Source organism: Lipotes vexillifer, unplaced genomic scaffold (genome assembly GCF_000442215.2).
Source record: "Lipotes vexillifer unplaced genomic scaffold, Lipotes_vexillifer_v1.1 scaffold972, whole genome shotgun sequence".
NCBI classification, from domain to species: domain Eukaryota; kingdom Metazoa; phylum Chordata; class Mammalia; order Artiodactyla; family Lipotidae; genus Lipotes; species Lipotes vexillifer.
This window is the reverse complement of record NW_006769413.1, coordinates 463597-486063: the sequence shown is the minus strand read 5'-3', so window position 1 is coordinate 486063 and position 22467 is coordinate 463597. Positions and strand designations below refer to the sequence as shown.

The following is a 22467-nucleotide window of genomic DNA, read 5'->3' as shown; positions in this document are numbered from 1 at the left end:
ACATTTCGGGGGCTCAGAGACGCCGCCCTGTTCTCAAAACGGATCCCTCCGGGTGCACGCACCCCCCTCCCTGGGCCCCCAAACAGGGGCTGGGAAGAGTCCCGCAATGTCTACGGTAAAACGGGGCGGGCCCCAAAACCCACCGGCAGTAACGGTTCAGCGCCTTCACTCTGTCCCACTCTCTGGCTAGGGACCCCCCAGGGCCTAGTGGGGGCGAGTTGGAAGCTCCAGGCATCAAGGGCAATGAGGACATCCCGGGCCGAATTGGGGATGGGCCGCCTTCGCGCAGCAGAACCTTTCTTCATCGGGCCTCGTTCGCCGGCCGGTCTGCTTTGGAAGAGACACCCCACTTAACCGTCCCCCGCTCGCACCCTCCCCGTCTCAGCCCTGTCTGCAGAGGCCCGCCTTCCTCCCCGTCCAGAGCCCAAGGGTTGCTGTGGCCGCAGCGTTCCGCCTCTCTCTGGGGGCCTCCCCAGGCGTGGACCTCTGAAGCTACCGACAGACAGCGTCTGGCTCTTCTGAGCTCCAGTGGGCGAGGGCCTGCAGGTTTCCTCCAGCTGGGGAGTTCGCAGAGCGGAGGCGGAGGCAGAAGCACGTTCAGGCTCTAGGCCCGGCGGGCTGGGTCGGGTGCAGCGCGGCCATCATTCGCCATCCAGGGCGCGCGCGGCCCTCTTGGGACCTCGCCGGCGACCCGTAGCTCGGGCACGCGCCTGTCGCAGCCCGCAGGAAGGAGGGGTCCAGCCTGAGGCCCGGCCACCATGGAGATCCCGTCGGCCCAGGGCTGGCGTCTGGGGCCTTGGGGGCGGCCCTGACCGCCCTCCTCCCTGCCCGGCCTGGATCGCTGACCTGCCCCCAGCGGCATTCGGCCACCTCTGCGTCTCCGCCCTCCCCTGGCCGCGCTGCTGCCTGGGCGCGGCGGCGGCGGCGGCGGCGGCGGCGGCGCCCTGTTGAATGGGCTGTGAGGGCCCAGGTTTGAAGCGCTGGCGAACGCGGCCTCCAGGGGCGCAAGGCAGCAGCAGCGGTGGCGACCAAACGGGTGTTGGAGTTGGCAGCGGCCATGGAGGGCCTGGCTGGCTATGTATACAAGGCGGCCAGCGAGGGCAAGGTGCTGACTCTGGCCGCCTTGCTTCTCAACCGGTCTGAAAGCGACATCCGCTATCTGCTTGGCTATGTCAGCCAGCAGGGAGGGCAGCGCTCCACGCCCCTCATCATCGCAGCCCGCAATGGGCACGCCAAGGTGGTGCGCTTGCTGTTAGAACATTACCGGGTGCAGACTCAGCAGACTGGCACTGTCCGCTTCGACGGGTAGGTACATCCCAACTCCACCAGCCTCCTCTCTAACGCGCGCGGACCCACCACTTTATGGGTCTTCCCCTCCCTCTCTCTCGCTTCATGGAGGTATCACTTCTCCCATATTGTACCTCCTGACCTGCCTCATTAATGCCCACTTCATCTTCTAGGGCGAATACTCCATCCCATGTTTTGCCGCTCATCCTCGGTGGCCCCTACCCCTTATTCCCTCTATAGGTAAATAGCCACACCCTCTGTCTTGATACCTAATAGGTATTCTGTATTCTTTACTAGATAGTTTGTGAAGAAGCAGTATGGAGGAGGTAGCAGCCTTTTCAGGTTTTCACTTTACCAGTACTGGGGTTGTAACCGAGATCAGAAATTAACGAGGTCAGCAGTTAACGTTGAAGACCTTTGTTTGATGAGTTATTTGGCCACCCAATGTTTACCCCTTCACGTGAGTGTCCGATAAAGCCCCTTAGTGGGTTGTGGGACCTTAATGTCAAAATAAGCCCCTAGAACGAGCAGCAGTTGCAGCCTCTTGAGGGGTTGTCACACAGCCAGGCTTCCCAAGACATGATTCTGACTCTTACACATTGCTGGGGGTAGATATGTTGGCTGCGAAAATGGCACCAGACCTGGTGTAGGACGAGGTGATGCCATTGTTAAATTACATGTTATTCTGTGATGTTGTGGGGAAGCTTGATGATATACTGTTGTTCCAGGTGGGGAGTTCAAAAATTCATATTGTCAGAGTTAAAACTTGCGCTTTAGGTTTAATTGTACATATTTTTGGGTATTGATAGAGTTGAATGCAGAATTGTCAGGTTTGACGTTATCTTTTCTGTGCTGGATGGTTTTACAGATTACAACTGCATGAAGATGCATTAATTGTTTTTGTTTTTGTTGACTTGTGCCAGTACATAAGCTATTCTAGCATTTTCTTCTTTTGAGATAGATGTGGTCCTAGCATAAAGATACGTATCTTTAGTTTTGGTGCTTGAAAACTGCTTGGTTAAAACCTGACGGAAAAAAACAATTCCTCTTGAAGATGACTAGGGCATTGTTGAATTTTGGTTGATTCTTTTTGTAGGTTGAAATAATAAGAGCTTTTTCTTCTGTTTTAGATGACAGGAAAATATTTCAGGGTATTACATTTTACTGAAATGATAGCCCATGGGTGGTGGTTAACCTCTGGTACCACCTCTCTAGACGTTAAGGAGATGGTCTTTTTTCATATTAATCAAAGATGGCAACCTGATTCTTGTTCGTTTTCTTTTACTAGCTTCTGTGTCCTTTCTGTAACTCCCTGCATTCCCACAGCCTTTTCTATACGCAGAGGAGGAGTGAAGTAGGATGACCCCTGAACTTCCAGCACCATTCCAGTTGTATAGGCACAAGCATCCATTGAGATATGAATCTCTGCAGTAACAGCTACTGGTTATACTGCTGCTAAGGAGCTTGCTGAGGCCTGTTTTGATTAGGAGAGAACAGTGGCAAGAAAATATAGTTTTCTAAAGCATTTGGAAAGCCTTTGCTCATCTTTCTTAACCATCAAAGAGAAAGGTGTTTTGAGGTGACAATTAAGAGAACCTGAAATGGCTAGGAATGTAGCATTGAGCCTGTGTAGTGGCTTACCTTGCCCAGTATTTTGCACTGGCCAGTGAAATTAAAGGGTTCAATAAGCAAACATATTTTGAACACCTACTGTGTGCCAGGCTCTGTAGTAGGGATTGGGTGTGCAGAGATGAATGAAATACTGTTCCCACTGCAGAGGAAGACAGTCTCGTGCCCTGGGCGGGGGCTGGAGGTGGGGCATGGTGTATGGCAGAAGTAAGAAATTGATGAAAATGAGTAAGTGTAGATGCCATGCCATTTAGGGTTATAGAAATCTTTTGGACTACTGAGGGAACACAGGGAGAGGAAGTGCTCAGCTTTGCCTGGGAGAATCAGGGAAGACTTCACAGCCGAGGTGATATTTGAGCTCAGTCTTAAAGGATAGTAGAAAGTGAAGAAGGGGGACGGCAGCATGGTGCTCTTGCAGTGACAAATGTTTCAGTGCAGTTTCAGGAAGGGGTTCAAGCCTGGGAAATTAAGAAGGAGATTGTGGGAGACTAGAGTGAGGTGGAGGCCAGATTTTGATGATCCTTGTGTAAAATTTCAAGAGTCAGACTGGTGAGACTGGAATTGCAAAGATTTCTATCATTTGAGATTTTGTGTGAGCCTTCTTCAATCTTTTTTTGTTTATGGATTATTACAGTTATGGATTTATTAGCTGCTCTGTCAAAGTAGTTTTGTTTTGTTTTTTAACTTATTAAATGCCTATGATGGGCCTAGCCCTGTGCCACACAGATAATGTGGAAGATGTAGAAGAAAATGTAAAGTTTCTACTTTCGAGGAGCTTACAGATTAACAAAAGAGAAGAATTGAAATTCATGGCCACCTTTCTGCCTGCTCACACCACACTGTGAGATTATTTTGCAGTTTGTTCCAGTCATTTAGGCATTTCAGAAATAGATGAAGGGAGTGTTACTTGCAAATGTCATGATTTCACTTTACATTCATTCCAGACAGTGTGAAAATGTTAGTCTGAGTGAGGTGTTAATAATATGAAGCTCACTCACCCCTCAGGGACTGGCTTTTGAGAGGTACTTAGCCAACCCCCCTTCTTTAGATCCCACTGGTACTTGAGACCCATGGCCAGATAGGGACAAACAGGTGCTTTGTGGGCTGAAGTAGATTAGTGTTTCCTAATTTTCAGTAATTTATGTACCATCTTCACAATTTTTTGCCAAATCATTCACCACCTATCCTGTTATTTGCCTAATATTAAAAAAAAAGTCTCGCTTCTTAGCTTCATCCTAAGCAACAGTATGTGTGTAATTATGGGGTTTGATATGGTACTCTGCGTGTGTGTGTGTGTGTGTGTGTGTGTGTGTGTGTGTGAGAGAGAGAGAGAGAGAGAGAGAGAGAGAGAGAGAGAGAGAGAGAGAGAGGGACAGACACATACACATAGACATTAAAATAACTTATTTAAAAAAGCCTATACTCTGCCTAAAAACATCTAGAATACCTTAGAAAACTAAAGTAGATACATAATAGAGCCTCAAAAGGGGGATGGTGCCACCCACCTAGATTAAGCCCGATGCTGATATTTGAGTCCTTGTACATATTTTTAGGAGTAACATTTGAGATTATTTTATTTATGGCTTACTGTGTAATGACCAAAATTGACATAGATGAGTAGATAAGAAGAAAAATTGGGACTTCCCTGGTGGCGCAGTGGTTAAGAACCCGCCTGCCAATGCAGGTGGACACAGGTTTGATCCCTGGTCTGAGAAGAACCCACATGCCGCGCAGCAATTAAGACCGTGAGCCACAGCTACTGAGCCTGCGCTCTAGAGCCCTTGAGCCACAACTACTGAAGCCCGCGCACCTAGAGCTCCGCAACAGGAGAAGCCACCGCAATGAGAAGCCCATGCACCGCAACAAGAATAGCCCCTGCTCACCACAACTAGAGAAAGCCTGTGCGCAGCAGTGAAGACCCAACGCAGCCAAAAATAATAATAAAATAAATTTAAAAAAAAGAAAAATTACATGAACGGGAATGAAAGAAGAACCTTTAGTTGGAGTATGCGAAGCTGTTAAGAATGTTATAGAGGGGCTTCCCTGGTGGCGCAGTGGTTGAGAATCTGCCTGCCAATGCAGGGGACACGGGTTCGAGCCCTGGTCTGGGAAGATCCCACATGCCGCGGAGCAACTGGGCCCGTGAGCCACAACTACTGAGCCTGCGCGTCTGGAGCCTGTGCTCTGCAACAAGAGAGGCCGCGACAGTGAGAGTCCCGCGCACCGCGATGAAGAGTGGCCCCCACTTGCCACAACTAGAGAAAGCCCTCGCACAGAAACGAAGACCCAACACAGCCAAAAATAAATAAATAAATAAATTTATAAAAAAAAAAAAGAATGTTATAGAAATGGAACATAACAAAGGGGAGGTGTCATGTGACCTTGGAGTTCTGTGCTGGTTTGAGTTCTGAGGGCCTGACTGCTGTGTGCCAGAGTTTGTGGGGAACTCTTGTCCTAGAAGAAGTTTGCTGACATGGATGGGAAGGAGAACAGGACCTCTGGGAATCCTGAGGCTTTTTGTTGTGTACTCTTTTAAAGTCAGTTCTAGTACTAATACTTCTAATAAATGTCCAGGTAAAGGAAAGGTGTAAGGGGCACAGCGTCATTTGGCTTCATTTAGAAAGTCATCTCCAGTGTATATTTCAAGGAACTACATATGATCTGATAAATGATTTTAAGGACTTTGTTTAAAATAAAGTGCTGTCATTTACATTTAATGAATTTTTATTTCTATTTCAAATGCTTGAACCAGACATTTTTATTTCAGATCTAACCAGGAAATACATGAGTTTAGTTTTGTGATCAGAAATGTTATCTTTTATTGTGAAATGTTTCCATCATCTGATGCATACATTTTGTTTAAAAGGTGAATATCAGATTAAAGTTTCTTGATTTTTTTTTTTTTTTTTTTTTTTTACTTGATAATGTTGTTAAGGATTTTTGCAAGTATGTTCATGAGGGATATTGGTCTGTTTTCATAGAATGAGTTGGGGAGTGTTCCTTTCTCCTCAGCTTTATGAAAGAATTTGTGAAAGATAATATTATATCATCTTTAATTATCTAACAGAATTCACCAGTGAAATGTTCTGGGACTGAGGTTTTTTTTTTTTTTTTTTTTTTTGGCTGCGTTGAGTCTTTGTTGCTGTGCACGGGCTTTCTCTAGTTGCGGTGAGCCCAGGCTACTCTTCGTTGCGGTGCGTGTGCTTCTCATTGTGGTGGCTTCTTGTTGCAGAGCGTGGGCTCTAGGTGCGCAGGCTTCAGTAGTTGCAGTACACGGGCTCCGTAGTTGTGGCTTGCAGGCTCTAGAGTGCAGGCTCAGTAGTTGTGGTGCACGGGCTTAGTTGCTCTGCAGCATGTGGGATCTTCCCCAGACCTGGGATCGAACCGGTGCTGCCTGTGTTGGCGGGCGGATTCTTACCCGCTGAGCCACCAGGGAAGTTGCAAGTTTCTTGATTTTTAAGATGAAATACATAATAGCTAGTTTGCATTGCAATTTTAGACTCAATCTAGAAAGGTCATTGTTTTACAGTGCTTCTCCCATAGGCATGAAGTAAATATTGCATTAATTTGATTATATTTTTATTTATTTTCTGTTCATTTTGTTATAAATGTGTTTGGCATTTTGTTTTGAGGCAGTATATGGCTATAATTTTAGCTGTATTTTATGGACAAAAAATGTCATAGATATTAGGATTATAATTCCCTTTAATCTGTTTAATGTTTTTATTTAGATGTAGAAATTTAAAAATCACTAAGGCTAATGTTTCTGAAGGATTAGTCATTCTGTAACATTCTACAGTGAATGTTTTGTCATAAACTATTTTAAAAATTTTAATTGTCTCAATAAAAATAGATAATTGAAACTTTTTTTAGGCTCCTGTCACATCACCATAGGGAAAATGGAAATTATTAGATTACACCAGGAAAAGCATTAAACGATTATAAAAACCAAGTGAAGTATATACTTGTAATTTAATTTTTACTCATGTCATTAGTTCTGGGAAATTTGAGGCCAGAAAAAAATTTAATTACTTTCGTCTCTTTTTTTTCCATCTTTAAAATGGGGGTCCTATTTATCTTGTATGGTTATTACAAGAGTTAAAGATAATGTATATGAATGCCTATTTTAATGTAACATTTCTTGAGTTTTTACTTAGTTTATGTTCATGTTCTTGGCAAATAACAATATTCTTAAGGCGTGCAAGGAAACTTTGTAACTATGTAAATATATGTTAACTATGTAGTGATTTTTTGGATAGATTATATTAAGAAGTTTAAAAAAAAAAGCTTTTTAAATTGAAACATGTTTGAACAATGACATGTATTGTTTCCTTACATTTGATGCATTATGTAGTTTCCAAAGTACTTTTGTATTTTTAATCTCATGTAAGCCTTTTAGTTATATGTCTTTAAAATGGACGTAATAATAGTATCTACCTTATAGGATTATTGGGAGAAGGTTATTATGAGAATTAAATTAGATATGCTATATATTAAGCACTTAATACAGTGCTTGGCACATGGAAATTATTAGCTATTTGTGTTTATTTAAACTTTTTCTTTAAATTGATTTAGAAGTTAAATTATAGTAGTAATGTAGTGCCTCTTTTTTTTTTTTTTTTTTTTTTTTTTTTTTTTTGCGGTACGCGGGCCTCTCACTGTTGTGGCCTCTCCCGTTGCGGAGCACAGGCTCTGGACGCGCAGGCTCAGCGGCCATGGCTCACGGGCCCAGCCGCTCCGCGGCATGTGGGATCTTCCCGGACCGGGGCACGAACCCGTGTCCCCTGCATCGGCAGGCGGACTCTCAACCACTGCGCCACCAGGGAAGCCATGCATTTTTTTAAAAATTAATTAATTTATTTTTGGCTGTGTTGGGTCTTCGTTGCTGCGTGTGGGCTTTCTTTAGTTGCGGCGAGCAGGGGCTACTCTTGGTTGCGGCACACGGGCTTCTTATTGCGGTGGCTTCTCTTATTGCGGAGCACAGGCTCTAGGCACACAGGCTTCAGTAGTTGTGGTGCGTGGGCTCAGCAGTTGTGGCTTGCAGGCTCTAGAGAGCAGGTTCAGTAGTTGTGGTGCACGGGCTTAGTTGCTCCGCGGCATGTGGGATCTTCCCGGACCAGGGCTCGAACCGGTGCTGCCTGTGTTGGCGGGCGGATTGTTAACCACTGTGCCACCAGGGAAGTCCCCCTTTGCATTTCTATATAAATTTTAGAATTGGCTTGTCAATATGTACACATATGTGGATGCATGCACACATTTGTGCATGTGCGCACACACATCCCTGCTGGGATTTTGATTTGGATTGCATTGAATCTGTAGATTATTTGGGGCGAGAACTGACATCTTAACATTATTGAATCTCCGAAACAATAAACATGGAATATTTCTCCATTTCTTTAGGTCTTTATCTCAGGAATGTTTTGTAATTTTCAGTGTAGAAGTCTTGTATATTTTTAATTAGATTTACTATCAGATATTGGTATTTTCTGATGCTCTTGCATTTTTTTGACAGTGAAAGAAAACGTTTTTTGAACTTTTTGTTTATAATCATGACAATAAAAATGTAATAAGTGAATTTTAATTAAACTGAATTGTTTGCAAAAGGTACAGTTGGTAACCACTAAAACATTTCAACTGATGTAATGTCTTATTTTCTTGATTCATTCTTTAGTTTAAAAAATCAATTAACAATTAAATGAATTTAAAAAAATGAAATTTTAGAAAGAAACTTCAGAAGTCTTCAAATTTATTTTGAGGTATGTCTTTCATACAGTAAAATGTACAAATCTTTCATGTACGGTTTGATGAGTTTTTTCCCCTAAATGCCTACCCATGTAGCCACTATCCAGATCAAAATATAGTACATTTCTAGTAGCTTTAAGCCTCATCTGAGTGAATGCTACACCCTCCCCCATAGGTAACCCCATAGGTAACTGTTACTGGGAATGCTTTTGCTTATAAACATTTTGCATCATTATTAGAAACTGAAGAAGTAATTGCCTGCATGTTTATAAAGTATGTCCTTTATTTTCATCAGAAGTGATAGATGGTATTGATAATTGCAGTTAAACTATGATATTTATATTATACCAGGCAGATTGTACCCTTTTTCACTTCAAGGGAGATAGAATTTGACCTGTGTTATAAGGTTGTACCATTCATGTTGGGGCCGTAATTGTTTCTTTCTCACTGCTGTAGTAGAGTATAATACTTATTAGCTTAGATAATCTTAGGGAAAAATTATCTGCTTAAATACTTTTCTTCCTAAAGCAGTTTCTAACACATTGTTAATGCAGAGATTGGGGTGGCTTTCTCACTGATGTACTGAATGAAACTGTGGTACCTAGGGGGTGCTGGGAGGGAGGAACATGCTGTGCTCCTAAGAGCCAGTGAATCAGCTTGGTGGTCAAGAAGTTACAAAACTCCATACATTTCCTCTTTGTTTTCTGAAATTTATTTACTTTTGCTAGTAGCAAGTCAGTGATTCGTTTTTTCTTCCTTTTTTAGTTTTTATACTTTGGTAATAACAAGAGTCGCTAACATTTATTGAGCTCATACTAGGTACAAGTACTATGCAAAGTGCTTTACTTAAATTACCTGATTTTATTTTCAGCCAAACTAATGTTTTACTAACGCTCTGCAGATTGAGGTTTTGGGTCAGTGTAAATGAATACATCCTTTAAATTTACGTTAGGGCAGGTAACCTCCATTTTCTAACTGTTCGTTCTTTTCATGAATAGGTATGTCATTGATGGTGCCACCGCTCTTTGGTGTGCAGCAGGGGCAGGACATTTTGAAGTTGTTAAGCTTCTAGTCAGTCACGGAGCCAACGTGAACCATACCACAGTAACTAACTCAACCCCCCTACGGGCAGCATGCTTTGATGGCAGATTGGACATTGTGAAATACTTGGTTGAAAATAATGCCAACATCAGCATTGCCAACAAGTATGACAACACCTGCCTAATGATTGCAGCATATAAAGGACACACTGATGTGGTCAGATACCTTTTAGAACAACGTGCTGACCCAAACGCTAAAGCACATTGTGGAGCCACAGCATTGCACTTTGCAGCTGAAGCTGGGCACATAGATATTGTGAAGGAGCTGATAAAATGGCGTGCTGCTATAGTAGTGAACGGCCATGGGATGACGCCATTAAAAGTAGCTGCTGAAAGCTGTAAAGCTGATGTTGTCGAACTGTTGCTCTCTCACGCTGATTGTGACCGAAGAAGTCGGATTGAAGCTTTGGAGCTCTTGGGTGCCTCCTTTGCAAATGACCGTGAGAACTATGACATCATGAAGACATACCACTATTTATATTTAGCTATGTTGGAGAGGTTTCAAGATGGTGATAATGTTCTTGAGAAAGAGGTTCTCCCACCAATCCATGCCTATGGGAATAGAACTGAATGTAGAAATCCTCAGGAACTGGAATCCATTCGGCAAGACAGAGATGCTCTTCATATGGAAGGCCTTATAGTTCGGGAACGGATTTTAGGTGCCGACAACATTGATGTTTCCCATCCCATCATTTACAGGGGAGCTGTTTATGCAGATAACATGGAATTCGAACAGTGTATCAAGTTGTGGCTTCATGCCCTGCACCTCAGACAGAAAGGTAACAGGAATACCCATAAGGATCTTCTTCGATTTGCCCAAGTTTTTTCACAGATGATACATTTGAATGAAACTGTGAAGGCCCCAGACATAGAATGTGTTTTGAGATGCAGTGTTTTGGAAATAGAACAAAGTATGAACAGAGTAAAAAATATTCCAGATGCTGACGTCCACAGTGCTATGGACAATTATGAATGTAATCTCTATACTTTTCTGTATTTAGTGTGCATTTCCACCAAAACACAGTGCAGTGAAGAAGATCAGTGCAAAATTAACAAGCAGATCTACAACCTGATTCACCTCGATCCCAGAACTCGTGAAGGTTTCACCTTGCTGCATCTAGCTGTCAACTCGAATACCCCAGTTGACGACTTCCACACCAATGATGTCTGCAGCTTTCCAAACGCGCTTGTCACAAAGCTCCTGCTGGACTGTGGTGCTGAGGTGAATGCTGTGGACAATGAAGGGAACAGTGCCCTTCACATTATCGTTCAGTACAACAGGCCCATCAGTGATTTTTTGACCTTGCACTCTATCATCATTAGCCTAGTTGAAGCTGGCGCTCACACCGACATGACAAATAAACAGAATAAGACTCCGCTAGACAAAAGTACAACTGGGGTATCAGAAATACTACTTAAAACTCAAATGAAGATGAGTCTCAAGTGCCTGGCCGCCCGGGCAGTTCGGGCTAATGACATTAACTACCAAGACCAGATCCCCAGAACTCTTGAAGAGTTTGTTGGATTTCATTAAGTGACTGGATATGTAAAATCATTTAATGTGGTGCTAAAAAGTAAAGGACTTTAATCACAGACAATAGAATTATGTGTTCATAAAATATGCTTTTCTTTCCACTACCCTTCCTCCCTACTCATCCTTCCTTAGTTTTGTATTTGGTCTTCTTGCCTCATATGGTTACTGATTTCAAATACACTTTAAACAAAACCACATTGTTTAGGTGTAACTATAATCTAAGGTGTTTGGATATTGGTCACTTAACTAGTTTTCTTTTTTTTAAGGAATGAATATAAAATATTTTGTTTACGTAACAAGGGCCCTTATGATTTGAACTTGATAATGTTTAAAAAAAACTGCCTAGAAAAGTATTTCTGTTAAGCCTATGTCAGCATGTTATTCTCTGCAGCAGTTTTGAGGATCATGAAGAAAAACAACGAAAAGGAACATTAAAAGTAATGGAATATCTAGATATTCTGCACATGCCAAACTGCTATAGGTAGTTTTCACTCTTCCATTATTTATGTGAAGAGATCAACGCATTATAACATCAGGAGGATTTTTAAAAATATAACTGCAGATTAATCTGAAAAATGTGCTAACTTAATAGTAACAAATTTATAAAGTTAAATCCATTGAATTTGTTGAATTATGCTGGGTGGTACATACACAGCAGTAATCTTAAAGCAACTTTAAAGCAACTTTTCAGAGAATATTGATGGACTATTTGCCTTTGGGCTTGGATTCTAAAATGTGTGGAAGTCTCTGTTTTAATGTAATTAAATTGCAGCAGTCTGCATTTGACTCAGCTCACAGACATGTAAAAATTATGAATGCTGTATTCTCTCTTAGGAAACAAATTGTCACAATATAGTTATATGTTCTTCTTTTGTCCCCTTCTCCCTTTCCTCTTGTGTGGTATCTTTTAAAATTGGAAACTACTTTCCCAGAGGGCATTATTTGTGCCTCCCTCAGTAGGTTTTTATGACAGATGAAAAGGAACTGGGATATTTTTAATTTTTTTCACTTTATTCAGTCTGTGACAAGTAGAAAAATCACTAGTGTGGTATAGGAAATTCAATGTTTTTGATAATAAAAATAACTCTCAATGCCATTTGGAAAGATATTTCTGCCTGAGGGCAACAAATTTTGGAACCACAAAATGTCGCTTATTCCGACAGGCTGTACAGAGGTCTTTATGGGTTTTGTTTGTTTGTTTGTTTTGTTTTAATGGCAACATTGTAAACTGTCAAAAGAATATTCTGTGATTATCTTTTAAGCATCACAGAAATTCAAGTAAAGGGTACACACCTATTTATTTCTTTCAATGTGAAAAATGATAAAGAAAATAAAATTAGCTATATCTGTATTTTTCTCTCTAGTGCCAAGTGAATGCCTTAGCTACTCATAGTGCATGGTACTGTAAGTGAAGACCTGCAGCTTTTTTTCTTTAATGAAAAGCATTATAATGATGCAGCAACATCAGATATAAACTAAACAACAACAACAACAAAAACCACTGGTAAGGTTTCAGTTGACATTTTATGTATGGATATTGCTTTGTGAAGTGTTAAGAAAAAGGTTGCAGCCGGATCAGTATAAAACATAATGACGAAGCCAAAATCAGCACCTAGGACCTTAACTAAAATAGGTACCCCATGAAATGAAACACTCTGAAGGATAGGAGGGAATGGATGGGGGGACTTTAAAAACCTTCCTCGCCCAAGAACGCAAGACAATTTTACTGTGCTGTAGTTAGACTTCACATGTCTTCTTGCTTCAGTTGGGAATGTTTTGATGGTAAATTCTGGCACAGTAATATATTTCTGTTTTCCTAACCTGAGATTTTTACAAGGAAGGTTCTTTAGGATGGTCTAAAGGGAGGTATTTGAATGAGCCCTAATTTGAAAATTACTGGCCTTGATCTTCCTGGTGTGAATCAGGGAACTACTATACCTTGCTCTTGGCAACTCTCATGAAAGAGAAGATGCTCATCCTCCAGGTGAGTGAATCACACCTTTTTCACAGCTCAGATCAGACCCTGTATTTTTCAGACTTCAAGGCCTGTTTATTTGACATTCTGAGGAATAGCTATGATACTTGGTATTTACTTGGTTCCATTATTATTATTTTTTTTTTTGCGGTACGCGGGCCTCTCACTGTTGTGGCCTCTCCCGCTGCGGAGCGCAGGCTCTGGACGCGCAGGCTCAGGGGCCATGGCTCACGGGCCCAGCCGCTCCGCGGCATGTGGGATCTTCCCGGACTGGGGCGCAAACCCGTGTCCCCTGCATCGGCAGGCGGACTCTCAACCCAGTACTGTGCCACCAGGGAAGCCCTTGGTTCCATTATTAATGCATATGATTTTTAAACATCAAAACTTAAAATATCAGATAATGTTGCATGTTTTAAAAACCATTTCATCCCTTTGGCTACCCAGGACGAGAACTATTTTAGATATTACTTATAAAACGAGGATAATGATTATCTGTACATATTCAGACATCAAAATTTAATGACACTCAGTGTTTTTGAGAAGGGAGGACTGAATGCTGGAGAGAGTAAAACTGCTGATTGAAATGCTGACAAAGCTGGAGAAAGAATGTGAAGAAAGCGGAACGGACTATGAACTTTGCTAATGGTAACCGAGATTTTTATTTTTTAAACTATGGTATAGCGGTACATTGTGCACTATTATAATTGCTAAGGATCTAATTCTGTCTTGTAAAACGAATCCAAATATGTATTGTGAAACACCTGTATAAAACCATTCTTGAAACAAGTGATTACATGCCTGTTATTTTTTTTTTTTGGTAGAATTATTTTAAAATCTGTTTAGCCAAACCCTTCCCAAACTTAAGTTTTGTTTTGTTTTTTTAAGAAAATAAATAAGAAAGGTGATAATTCTGTATCTCAGCTCTCTGAGAACTCTGCCATTTTTTGGCCACTTTTGTCATTTTGTGTTTATTATTGGTAGAATTATGCTTTAGATTGTATGTCTTCCTTGATAACATTACAAATTCAATCAAAACTTCTTGGTCTTGCTCAGTAATTGTCATATAAATTTAGTTAACTAGAGGCCCACGTGGATGAATGCCTGGGCAAACCTTGGGTGGGTTTTGCACTTAAGAGTTGGTAAAATTGAACTCTTGAGTTTAGGTAACTATTTAAGTCAGGGAATGGGCAGCAAATCCATCCTTCAACTGATCAGAAAGGAAATTTTGACATAAGAACTCTGACACAACATTGTTTTCAGTCTACCCCGGATTGCTCTCTAGTAGGCCACAGTCCAGCTACCTTAAGGTTCTTTGCTGTGGGCGCTTCAAACAAACAAACCAAAAAGCAAACTTTGGTCTTGCTTGTTTCTGGGAAGGGTTTTACTGCATTACCCTGATCATTGATTAATAACTAATCATGAGAAACTCAGGCACGATAGCACTGTTTGAAGTAAAATGTGATGTGGGGGCAGCAGCTCCATGAGTGTCAGCTCTGCATTTGGCAAGTGGTTTTGAAAATCAGAATCCCAAGGGAACAGTAACCCTGTCACTTGTCTCCATCTCAGTTGAGGCAGCTACTTGAGGAATAAGGCCACTTTAGATAATTCAAGCAGAAGCATTTCTTTCTGGGGGAATGGGGCAGGGTGAGGAATGAGTTGCTGGACCTTGGATTAGTTTACTGGTTTTAGAAGCAGCCAGTGATGGAACTAGAGAGTAGATGGATAAAAGTATAAAGGACTTGCTTTTATGGTAGGTTTTCTGTAAAAACCTTAAATGTTCCTTTTCAGGCTAGCCAGATGTATCAGTGTACAGATGACTATTCCATTTCCCTCACTGAGTATACTATAACATTAAAATGGGTTAAAGAAAACAAACCTCTGCCTTTTGCTCTATGAAAAGTTATTAGTCCATAAGATTTTAAGCTTTGTGTTGACTCCGACTCTGAAAATGCACAGCCCTGCTCTGGATACCTTCTCTGGAAAGTAGAGAGCTCCTAATGTGTATGGCACATTGCCGAGCTTTCTCATACATTCCTGGCAGACTTGCCCAAATCTTCAGATGGGCTGGGTTGTACAGTACCTTCTCCAAATATGGGGTCTGAAATAAATACTACATGGATCGTGGGGATATATTAATTTTTAAAACTGTAAAGTAAATGTGGTCTCTAGTTCTAGGTTTGTGGTGTGTTCATTTGTGTTAATATATAGGAAAGGGACACTGACTTGATGGTTACGAGGAGTGTATCTTGATGTGTGTGCAGGGGTGAGAAGTGCTAAATTGTTAACAGCTTTTCATTTAGGGGTGAGTCCTGTGGTGAGTGGCCTAATCAGAAAAATGAAGGAGCAAAGATGTAAGCTTCATCCAAGCAATGCACAAGGTTTTGTAACTTTTTTTTATCAGGTGTTGTAAAATTTGTGCATGGCCTTTTTTTGTTGTCGTTGCTTAGTAACTGGTAGAGGAGAAAAGATGAGGGGAAATAACCTCAGCTTTGCTAACCAATCAAGTATATAGCTGGGGAGTAAACTGACTGGCTTAACATGTTGAAAGATCCTATCCTTTATAATATTCACCCCATCCTGCAATCTTCCACGTAGAGGAATTACATTGTTGTATTCTAGTAATTCACTGTGATTTATAACAAACCAGTGATGTCATTCTATTGTGCACTTTTGTCAAACCATTTACATGACTTTAATAAACATAGTGAACTTGCTGACTGCACCAGAGGCCTGTTAGTGATTTATGTATTGCATGACATTTTCTATTTGAGTTTGACATGTAGAATCATTTTTAATTTCGTGGTAACTGACAGTCCTAATAGCCCAGCTAATTTGAAACTAACAATATTGCTGTGTAATAGGAAAAAATGGTGTTTGTGTTCAGTAAATGTTTGAAAAAAAAAAAAAACTGCCTTGAAGTGTGTGTCTTTATTGTTCAGTGTTGAGATGATCTTTTGTTGAATTCATTTTTAAAAAGTTGTGAAAGTTACATACATGTGCATGGGGAAAAAAATTCAGATAGTTAAGAAAAATTCAAATAGTACAAAAAAAAAAGTTACTTTTTCATCTCTCTCTGCCTGCCATTTGGACTCTTCAGAGGGTACTCACTAGTTTTTTGAGTAGCTTCCCAGAATTTTATGTGTATTTTCTCCTTTTTGTTTTTTTTCTTTAATGCAAATGGACTTTAACTTTCCTGTGCTATTCTGCATCTTGTTTTCATTTAATATATCTTGGACATTTTTTCATTTTGGTATGTATAGATTTAATAAAAAACAATTTTATAGCATTTAATTCTATGGACGGACTTAAAATTTATTTAACCAGGCCTTACTGTGGGATTTTTAGGTTTTCAGTTTATTGATATTCCAAATACTGCTTCAGTGAACATCCTTATATACTGTATTCAGAGAACAAATTCATTTCTAGCTCTGGAACTTGTGGTTTAGTGACTGAGTGTTTAAAATCTTGACAAAGGTGATCCAGTTGCCTTCCATCTCCCTACATCGTTATTGACATCAAATATTATTTAATCATTTAGTTTTTGCCAAGATGATGGAAATGGAAAATATTTCATGGTTCTGATTTGTGTTCCTTTATTATGAATGAGGTTGACGTATATTTACTGACCTTTTTTCTTTCTTTTGTTTGCTTTTGGGTTGTGGTCTTTTTCTTGCTATGTGTTAGAAATTCCTTGCAAATTTAAGGAAATTTTCTGTCATGTGTCACAGTTTGTAGTTTGTTTTTTGACTTTTAGTAGTTTTTATATCTACTGAATTTTGTATCTTGCTTGTCAGGTTGTCTCCATTTCAAGTTCATATATCTTTCTAACCCATGTTCTCTTCTAGTGCTTTTATGGCTTTTCCCTCCCACTTCTCTCTCCCCTCCACGCCCCCCACTTTTTTTTCCCTCTTCCTTCTCCTCCACATCTTTTCCTTCTCGTCTTCTTTGGTTTAAATCTTTTATCTACCTGGAATTTATTTTGATTAAGGATCCAGCTAGCCAAGAACTGTCTTATTTTCCACTGATATGAATCATAAAGTAAATTCCCATAAAGTAATTGGATCTGTTTCTGCGTTCTCTCTTCTATTCCGTAGACCTGGCAGTGTGGTGGAACCCTGAGGAATACTGTCTGGGTTCTCTCCATCACTTACTAGCTCTGTGACCTCGATCCAAGTCTCAGTTTCTGTACATTGGGACAGTAATATTATCTAAGTTGTGATGAGCAAGTGAGAGAATTAAAATGCTTAATGTAGTGCTTAAAACAGTGAAGTGCCTGCTAAATGTTAAGTATTAATAAAAGTGGGGCTGATGTTTCATTTGTCTTTTTTCTCTAACCAGAAAGTTTATTTTTAATGAAGGTCTTGCAAATATCTTCCTTTTTTTATCATTAGTTTGTTTGTTTATATTGTAGAGAGGAGCCTTTCTTCCACTGTATATACTTCTGAATGTTAATGTTTTGATATAGGCATTTTAATGGGTTTCCTTTTTTTTTTTTTTTTTTTTTTTTTCCGGTGCGCGGGCCTCTCACTGCTGTGGCCTCTCCCGTTGCGGAGCGCAGGCTCACCTGCCATGGCTCACGGGTCCAGCTGCTCTGCGGCATGTGGGATCTTCCCGGACCGGGGTACGAACCCGTGTCCCCTGCATTGGCAGGCAGATTCTCAACCACTGTGCCACCAGGGAAGCCCTCCCTTTAAAAAAATATTTTTTTTTCATTTGCTTCATTTGGATGTCCCAGATACACTAATCATCATTTACAGGTAATGATGATTTTGCCTTCTCATTTCCATTATTCATACCTCATATTTCTTTCTTTTACCTAATTACAATAGTTAAGATTACCAGAAGGGTATTAAAGGGTGGTACTGGAGCACATCCTCCGCACATGTTTGCATTCAAATTTAGATTTAGGGAGTCCCTTTGTAGAGATCTGAAAATATCATTTAGGGCAACTCTGTCACTTCATAGTTGAGGATACAGGCTCACAAAGAAGTGACTTGGCCATCCAAGGTCGCACAAGGACCAAGTGTCAGAGCCCGGGGTAGGCTCTGAGTTTACTGAACAGTGCTGAACAGTGCTCTTTCACTGTAAGACTCTCACACCAGTACCAGAGAAGCTCATCTTAGCATTTCTGCCAGATCTGTGCCTGGCAAAAATATCTGACTGGACTGCAGAAATCATCCAAGTTCTAAATCATCTTTTTTTTTTTTCTTCCTGTATTTCAAGTAATGTCTGCTGTATTAAAGTAACAGATGTCCAGACAAAAGAAAATGCTGGCAGTAATACATTTCATCAGATACCTGATCTAGAAAATTTCAGTATGAGATGCAAATTTCAGGTAGCTCACAAAATCTTAGCTTTTTGGCAAGCTTAGACAAAATTATATATTCTAATTTGCCTGTGATTTGTAAATTTGGTTTGCTCAGTTCATCCAGAGAACAGAACTGGGGTTTGCTCTGGCCTCAACCAGTAGGAAGAAACAGTTGGAAATTCCTGTTTATCAAGCACCTACTGTGTGTCGGGCACTATATCAGGGATGTGAATACAAAAAATAAGAATCATGGTCCCTGTCCTTGATAAGCTTGTTGTCCAGCTAGATGTCTCTATTTGAAATCTGATTTTCTATTTTTCCTCAAGTTTTAATTTTGAAAGTTTAAGATGTTACTTTTGAACTCTGGCTTGGGCCATCTTCTGAAAACGTTTCAGAAAGCTTTACCATCATCATTTTAAATATAGTACCAGGGAGACAGGAACAAAGAACATGCACAACTGATTAGAAAGGATGAGTCCTTAAGGAATGGTGCCCCCATGTGCTTTAAAAAAATATTTTTCTGCTCATACCCTACTTTGAGCCTTGTGACTTTGCTAGGTACATTTTAGCCTATATCTTATTGAAAAGTTTCAGAGGCCAGGTGCCAGGCTTGTAACCCTCCCTTCAAGCTACACCAGCAAAGCTCTTATGTTCCGGTTTCAGTTTTTGTTTGGAACATGCTGTCCTACTTTAGAGTGATGTCAAAGCTAATGGAATAGACAGTGACATAAAAACACTCTGCAGATTTAATGTGGTCGATTAAGCTTGACTGTCCTTTGATAGGGATCTAGTTGGCATTGATAGTAATATAAGGATAATTTGGGGGATTTTTTTTTTTTAAAGGTAAGAAGTGCAGAATAAAGGGCAATGTGACATTAGCTAAAGGTAAAAACAAAGGCCAGTGTGGTGAAGACAGGACCATTCACTACTAATGGCTGTATTAAGTCAATCACCCAAGGCACATCTGGTGGAGAAACCTGGCCACCTCACGTTTTGGGTGAGGTGTGGTTGCAGTGAGTCATATGCCAGAAAAGAAGCATGATTAAGCCATCTTCTTCGATTACAGGCTGCCTGGCATCTTGGGGCTTAAAGCCAAGAGTCTCGTGTCTTATTTTGGGAGAGTATGGATGCTAAAAGCTCTTGAATACTGATGGAGACAGCAACTTGTCTTTTATAGACCTCTAGGAAGGGTCTCAGAGCAGCTCTCCCACATTTCCTGGGAAAGAATTATTCTCTTCCCTCTCTCTGTTGTGTTTGTATTAGCCCCCTTCACCTGATACCCATCTTGTTAAGAAGTACCACCTTTCTTAACAAAAGCAAGACCCAGAAACTCCACTACTGGCACTGGAAGGACACCCCTTGGGGGGTTTTTACCGATGACTGCTGCCACCAAGACAGGCTAAAGGGCAGCTGAGAAAGGCCATGCTGTAAGAAACTGACGTTGAAGTCTAGAGAATAACAAAATCTTACGGCTCTAGATTTCTGGTTCCATAATTTTAATGTGCTTAAAATTACCTCACAGGAACTGGATCTGTGAGGCCTGGGGTAGAATGTCATCTGTGGTTCTGATTTAGGTGGCCCCAGGACCCCACTTTGAGAAGCTCAGCTCTGGATAGATACTCTGCTTTTAGAGGCACACCCTGCCCTCCGAGCTTACACGCCCACACCATCTGACACCAGAAAGAAGCCGCACTCTTACCTGAATTTCTCCTTTTCACCTCTTAGCTGGCCGGAACTGAGGGACAGCATAATTGATGTCCACTTCCCTGCAGAACACCGGATGATGGCACAAGGGCCTGAGGCCTCTCTCAAAGCTACCCAAGGTCTGCCCCTCAGCTCTTGTATCTTCTCTGAGGGCTGGCGCCCCTCGCGCATGGGGTCTCACCACGTCACCATGTCAGAATCAACATGAGACCCCCCGGAACATCTTGCACATCTCAGTTCACAACTCCCTGTTGGAGGTCCTTTCCCTCTACTAGACGGTGAGCCTAGAATTTAAAAAATCCTGACAGTCCACGGAGCAGATTCTAAAACCGCCTTCTGATGGTAGTTTGGTTTGCAGAGTCAGGCCTCCCCCAGGCACGTTTTCCTCCTGCGCGCTCACGTGCCGTGGAATTGCTTTAGTATCATGAGGCCATCTGGAAATCAGCGCAGCTGTTTTGAAGTGTCTAGGCAGGGCCGATAAGGCTTCTAAAAGACTGTTTTTAAGTTGGTTCTGCTTCACGTTAACACTCTTGAGTTCACTCCTTAGCTCCATCATAAATAATTACACTCAACTACCAGACAGAGAGCATTGCTCAGAACTCCCATCTATGAACCGTAATACGAATTTTCATGTTGATTTGCGGTTGCGTTTTGGACAGCTTGCCACCAGATGCTAAAAATGCTTCAGAGGCTGCTGTTCATCCCTGCCCCGCCCCAGATATTAGCAAATGTGCCCCCAACTCAAGAACTGGGTGATTTCCTGAAGCAAATTCCACTCTGGAGACTTGCTGCAACGAGAAAGTCTTCTAAACTGCAGGCGGGAGCCCAGTAAACTTGAACAGCGTTACGACGATAACACAGTTCCCATTACTCAGCATGCAAGGTCACTTGTGCATGTAAACCCCTTTTTTGTTGTTCGCTTTCTAGCCTACATATTCACCTGCCTGTTGACCTCAACGCTCAGCACACTGGAGTCACCAGGGGAACTCTGAAACACAAATGATGCCCTGGCCCCTCTCCCAACCAATTAAGTCTGACTCCCGGGGGTGGGCCCTTGTATATAGGTAGCTTTTAAAGCTTCCAGGTGATTCTAATGTGCAGCCAGGCCTGAGAAACGCTGCTCTAGCATGAGGCTTTGCTCCATGTAAAATGTATTTTCTCTGCTTGCCCTACCAGCACGCTTAAGGCCAGTCATGGACATTTATACCCCGAGCAAATAATTTCAGAAAGGGAGAATTGATAAGAGAGAGAGAGGAGAGCAACACAGTGCAAGGGCTGAAGGCCTTGAAGATACAAACAAGCCTCTCATTTTTTCCACCTTTTGACCATTTAGTTGTTCTTGGCCTAGGGTAGGGGAGGACATGGAGGGACTATGACATCCTGGGGATAAAGGCTGCCTCTGAGTCCAGAGGTTGCAATTCGGTGACCTCTGGGCTGCATCTGACCTGCAGATGCATTTTGTTTGGCCTGCACTGTGGCTGCACATGGCAGATTTTAAAAATGTGAATGCCAATCTCTGAAAGTCTGGTTTCACATGAAAGCATTCTCAGAGTTGACAGTGTTTGACAGAAAGAAGACTTGGTGCCAGACCAAACAATGCACTTTTGGGTGCGGGGTCATTGATTCTCCTTTAGCCAGACTACTCCATTCATGAGGGTAATGACGCAAATGAAATACGATTTGAAAATGTTACCTTCTGATTTTGGTTTCACCATTTGAGAAAAAATATTCCCATAAAGAGTGATGAGTGACTTCATATCAATTCCTTCTAATCCTTCACGAAGCCCTTCTAAGGCTGGGCTAGGATGACAGTCTGGCTTGGGAGACAGCAGTCCTGGGTTTAGTCTGGATTTTGCTATGGAACCTGGGGCTCTCTTAACTTCTCTGGTTCTGAGCGTCCTCATCTATGGGGGAACAGGACCAAATAATTTCTAAGATTCTACTGGCTTCTTGAGATTCCAAAGGCATGAGAATAGAATGGAGACAACTAATTTTAAGAGTAGTCTGTGGGTAAAGATGAAGAAACTAGAAGTCAGGGTCTGAAAATCAGCACTGAGATGCCAGCCTAGAGAAATCTGGGAGGCCTGAGAGGAAAGAGCAGGAACGAAGGGGTAGAAGCTACAGTGACGTGTGGGTTTCAACCATCTAAACTGGCCAAAGATGGAACAGGTGGGCTTGGGAGGGAGGG

General features: G+C 41.6%; 1 protein-coding gene across 1 annotated transcript; it reads left to right on the top strand.

The window, feature by feature from the left end:
* Window positions 1-433: 433 nt before the first annotated feature.
* FEM1B (fem-1 homolog B) lies at window positions 434-11351 on the top strand. The gene is made up of 2 exons (XM_007445600.1): window positions 434-1305; window positions 9657-11351. Exons 1-2 carry the CDS (start codon window positions 1058-1060, stop codon window positions 11290-11292), a joined length of 1884 nt encoding a protein of 627 aa, XP_007445662.1. The 5' UTR covers window positions 434-1057; the 3' UTR covers window positions 11293-11351.
* The last annotated feature ends 11116 nt before the right edge of the window (window positions 11352-22467 follow it).

Excerpts from the sequence above, each read along its gene's own strand:
- FEM1B (XM_007445600.1), top strand. The coding sequence starts at position 1,058 with ATGGAGGGCCTGGCTGGCTATGTATACAAGGCGGCCAGCGAGGGCAAG. Across the intron at positions 1,306-9,656 it reads GGCACTGTCCGCTTCGACGG|GTATGTCATTGATGGTGCCA; the intron begins GTAGGTACATCC and ends TTTCATGAATAG.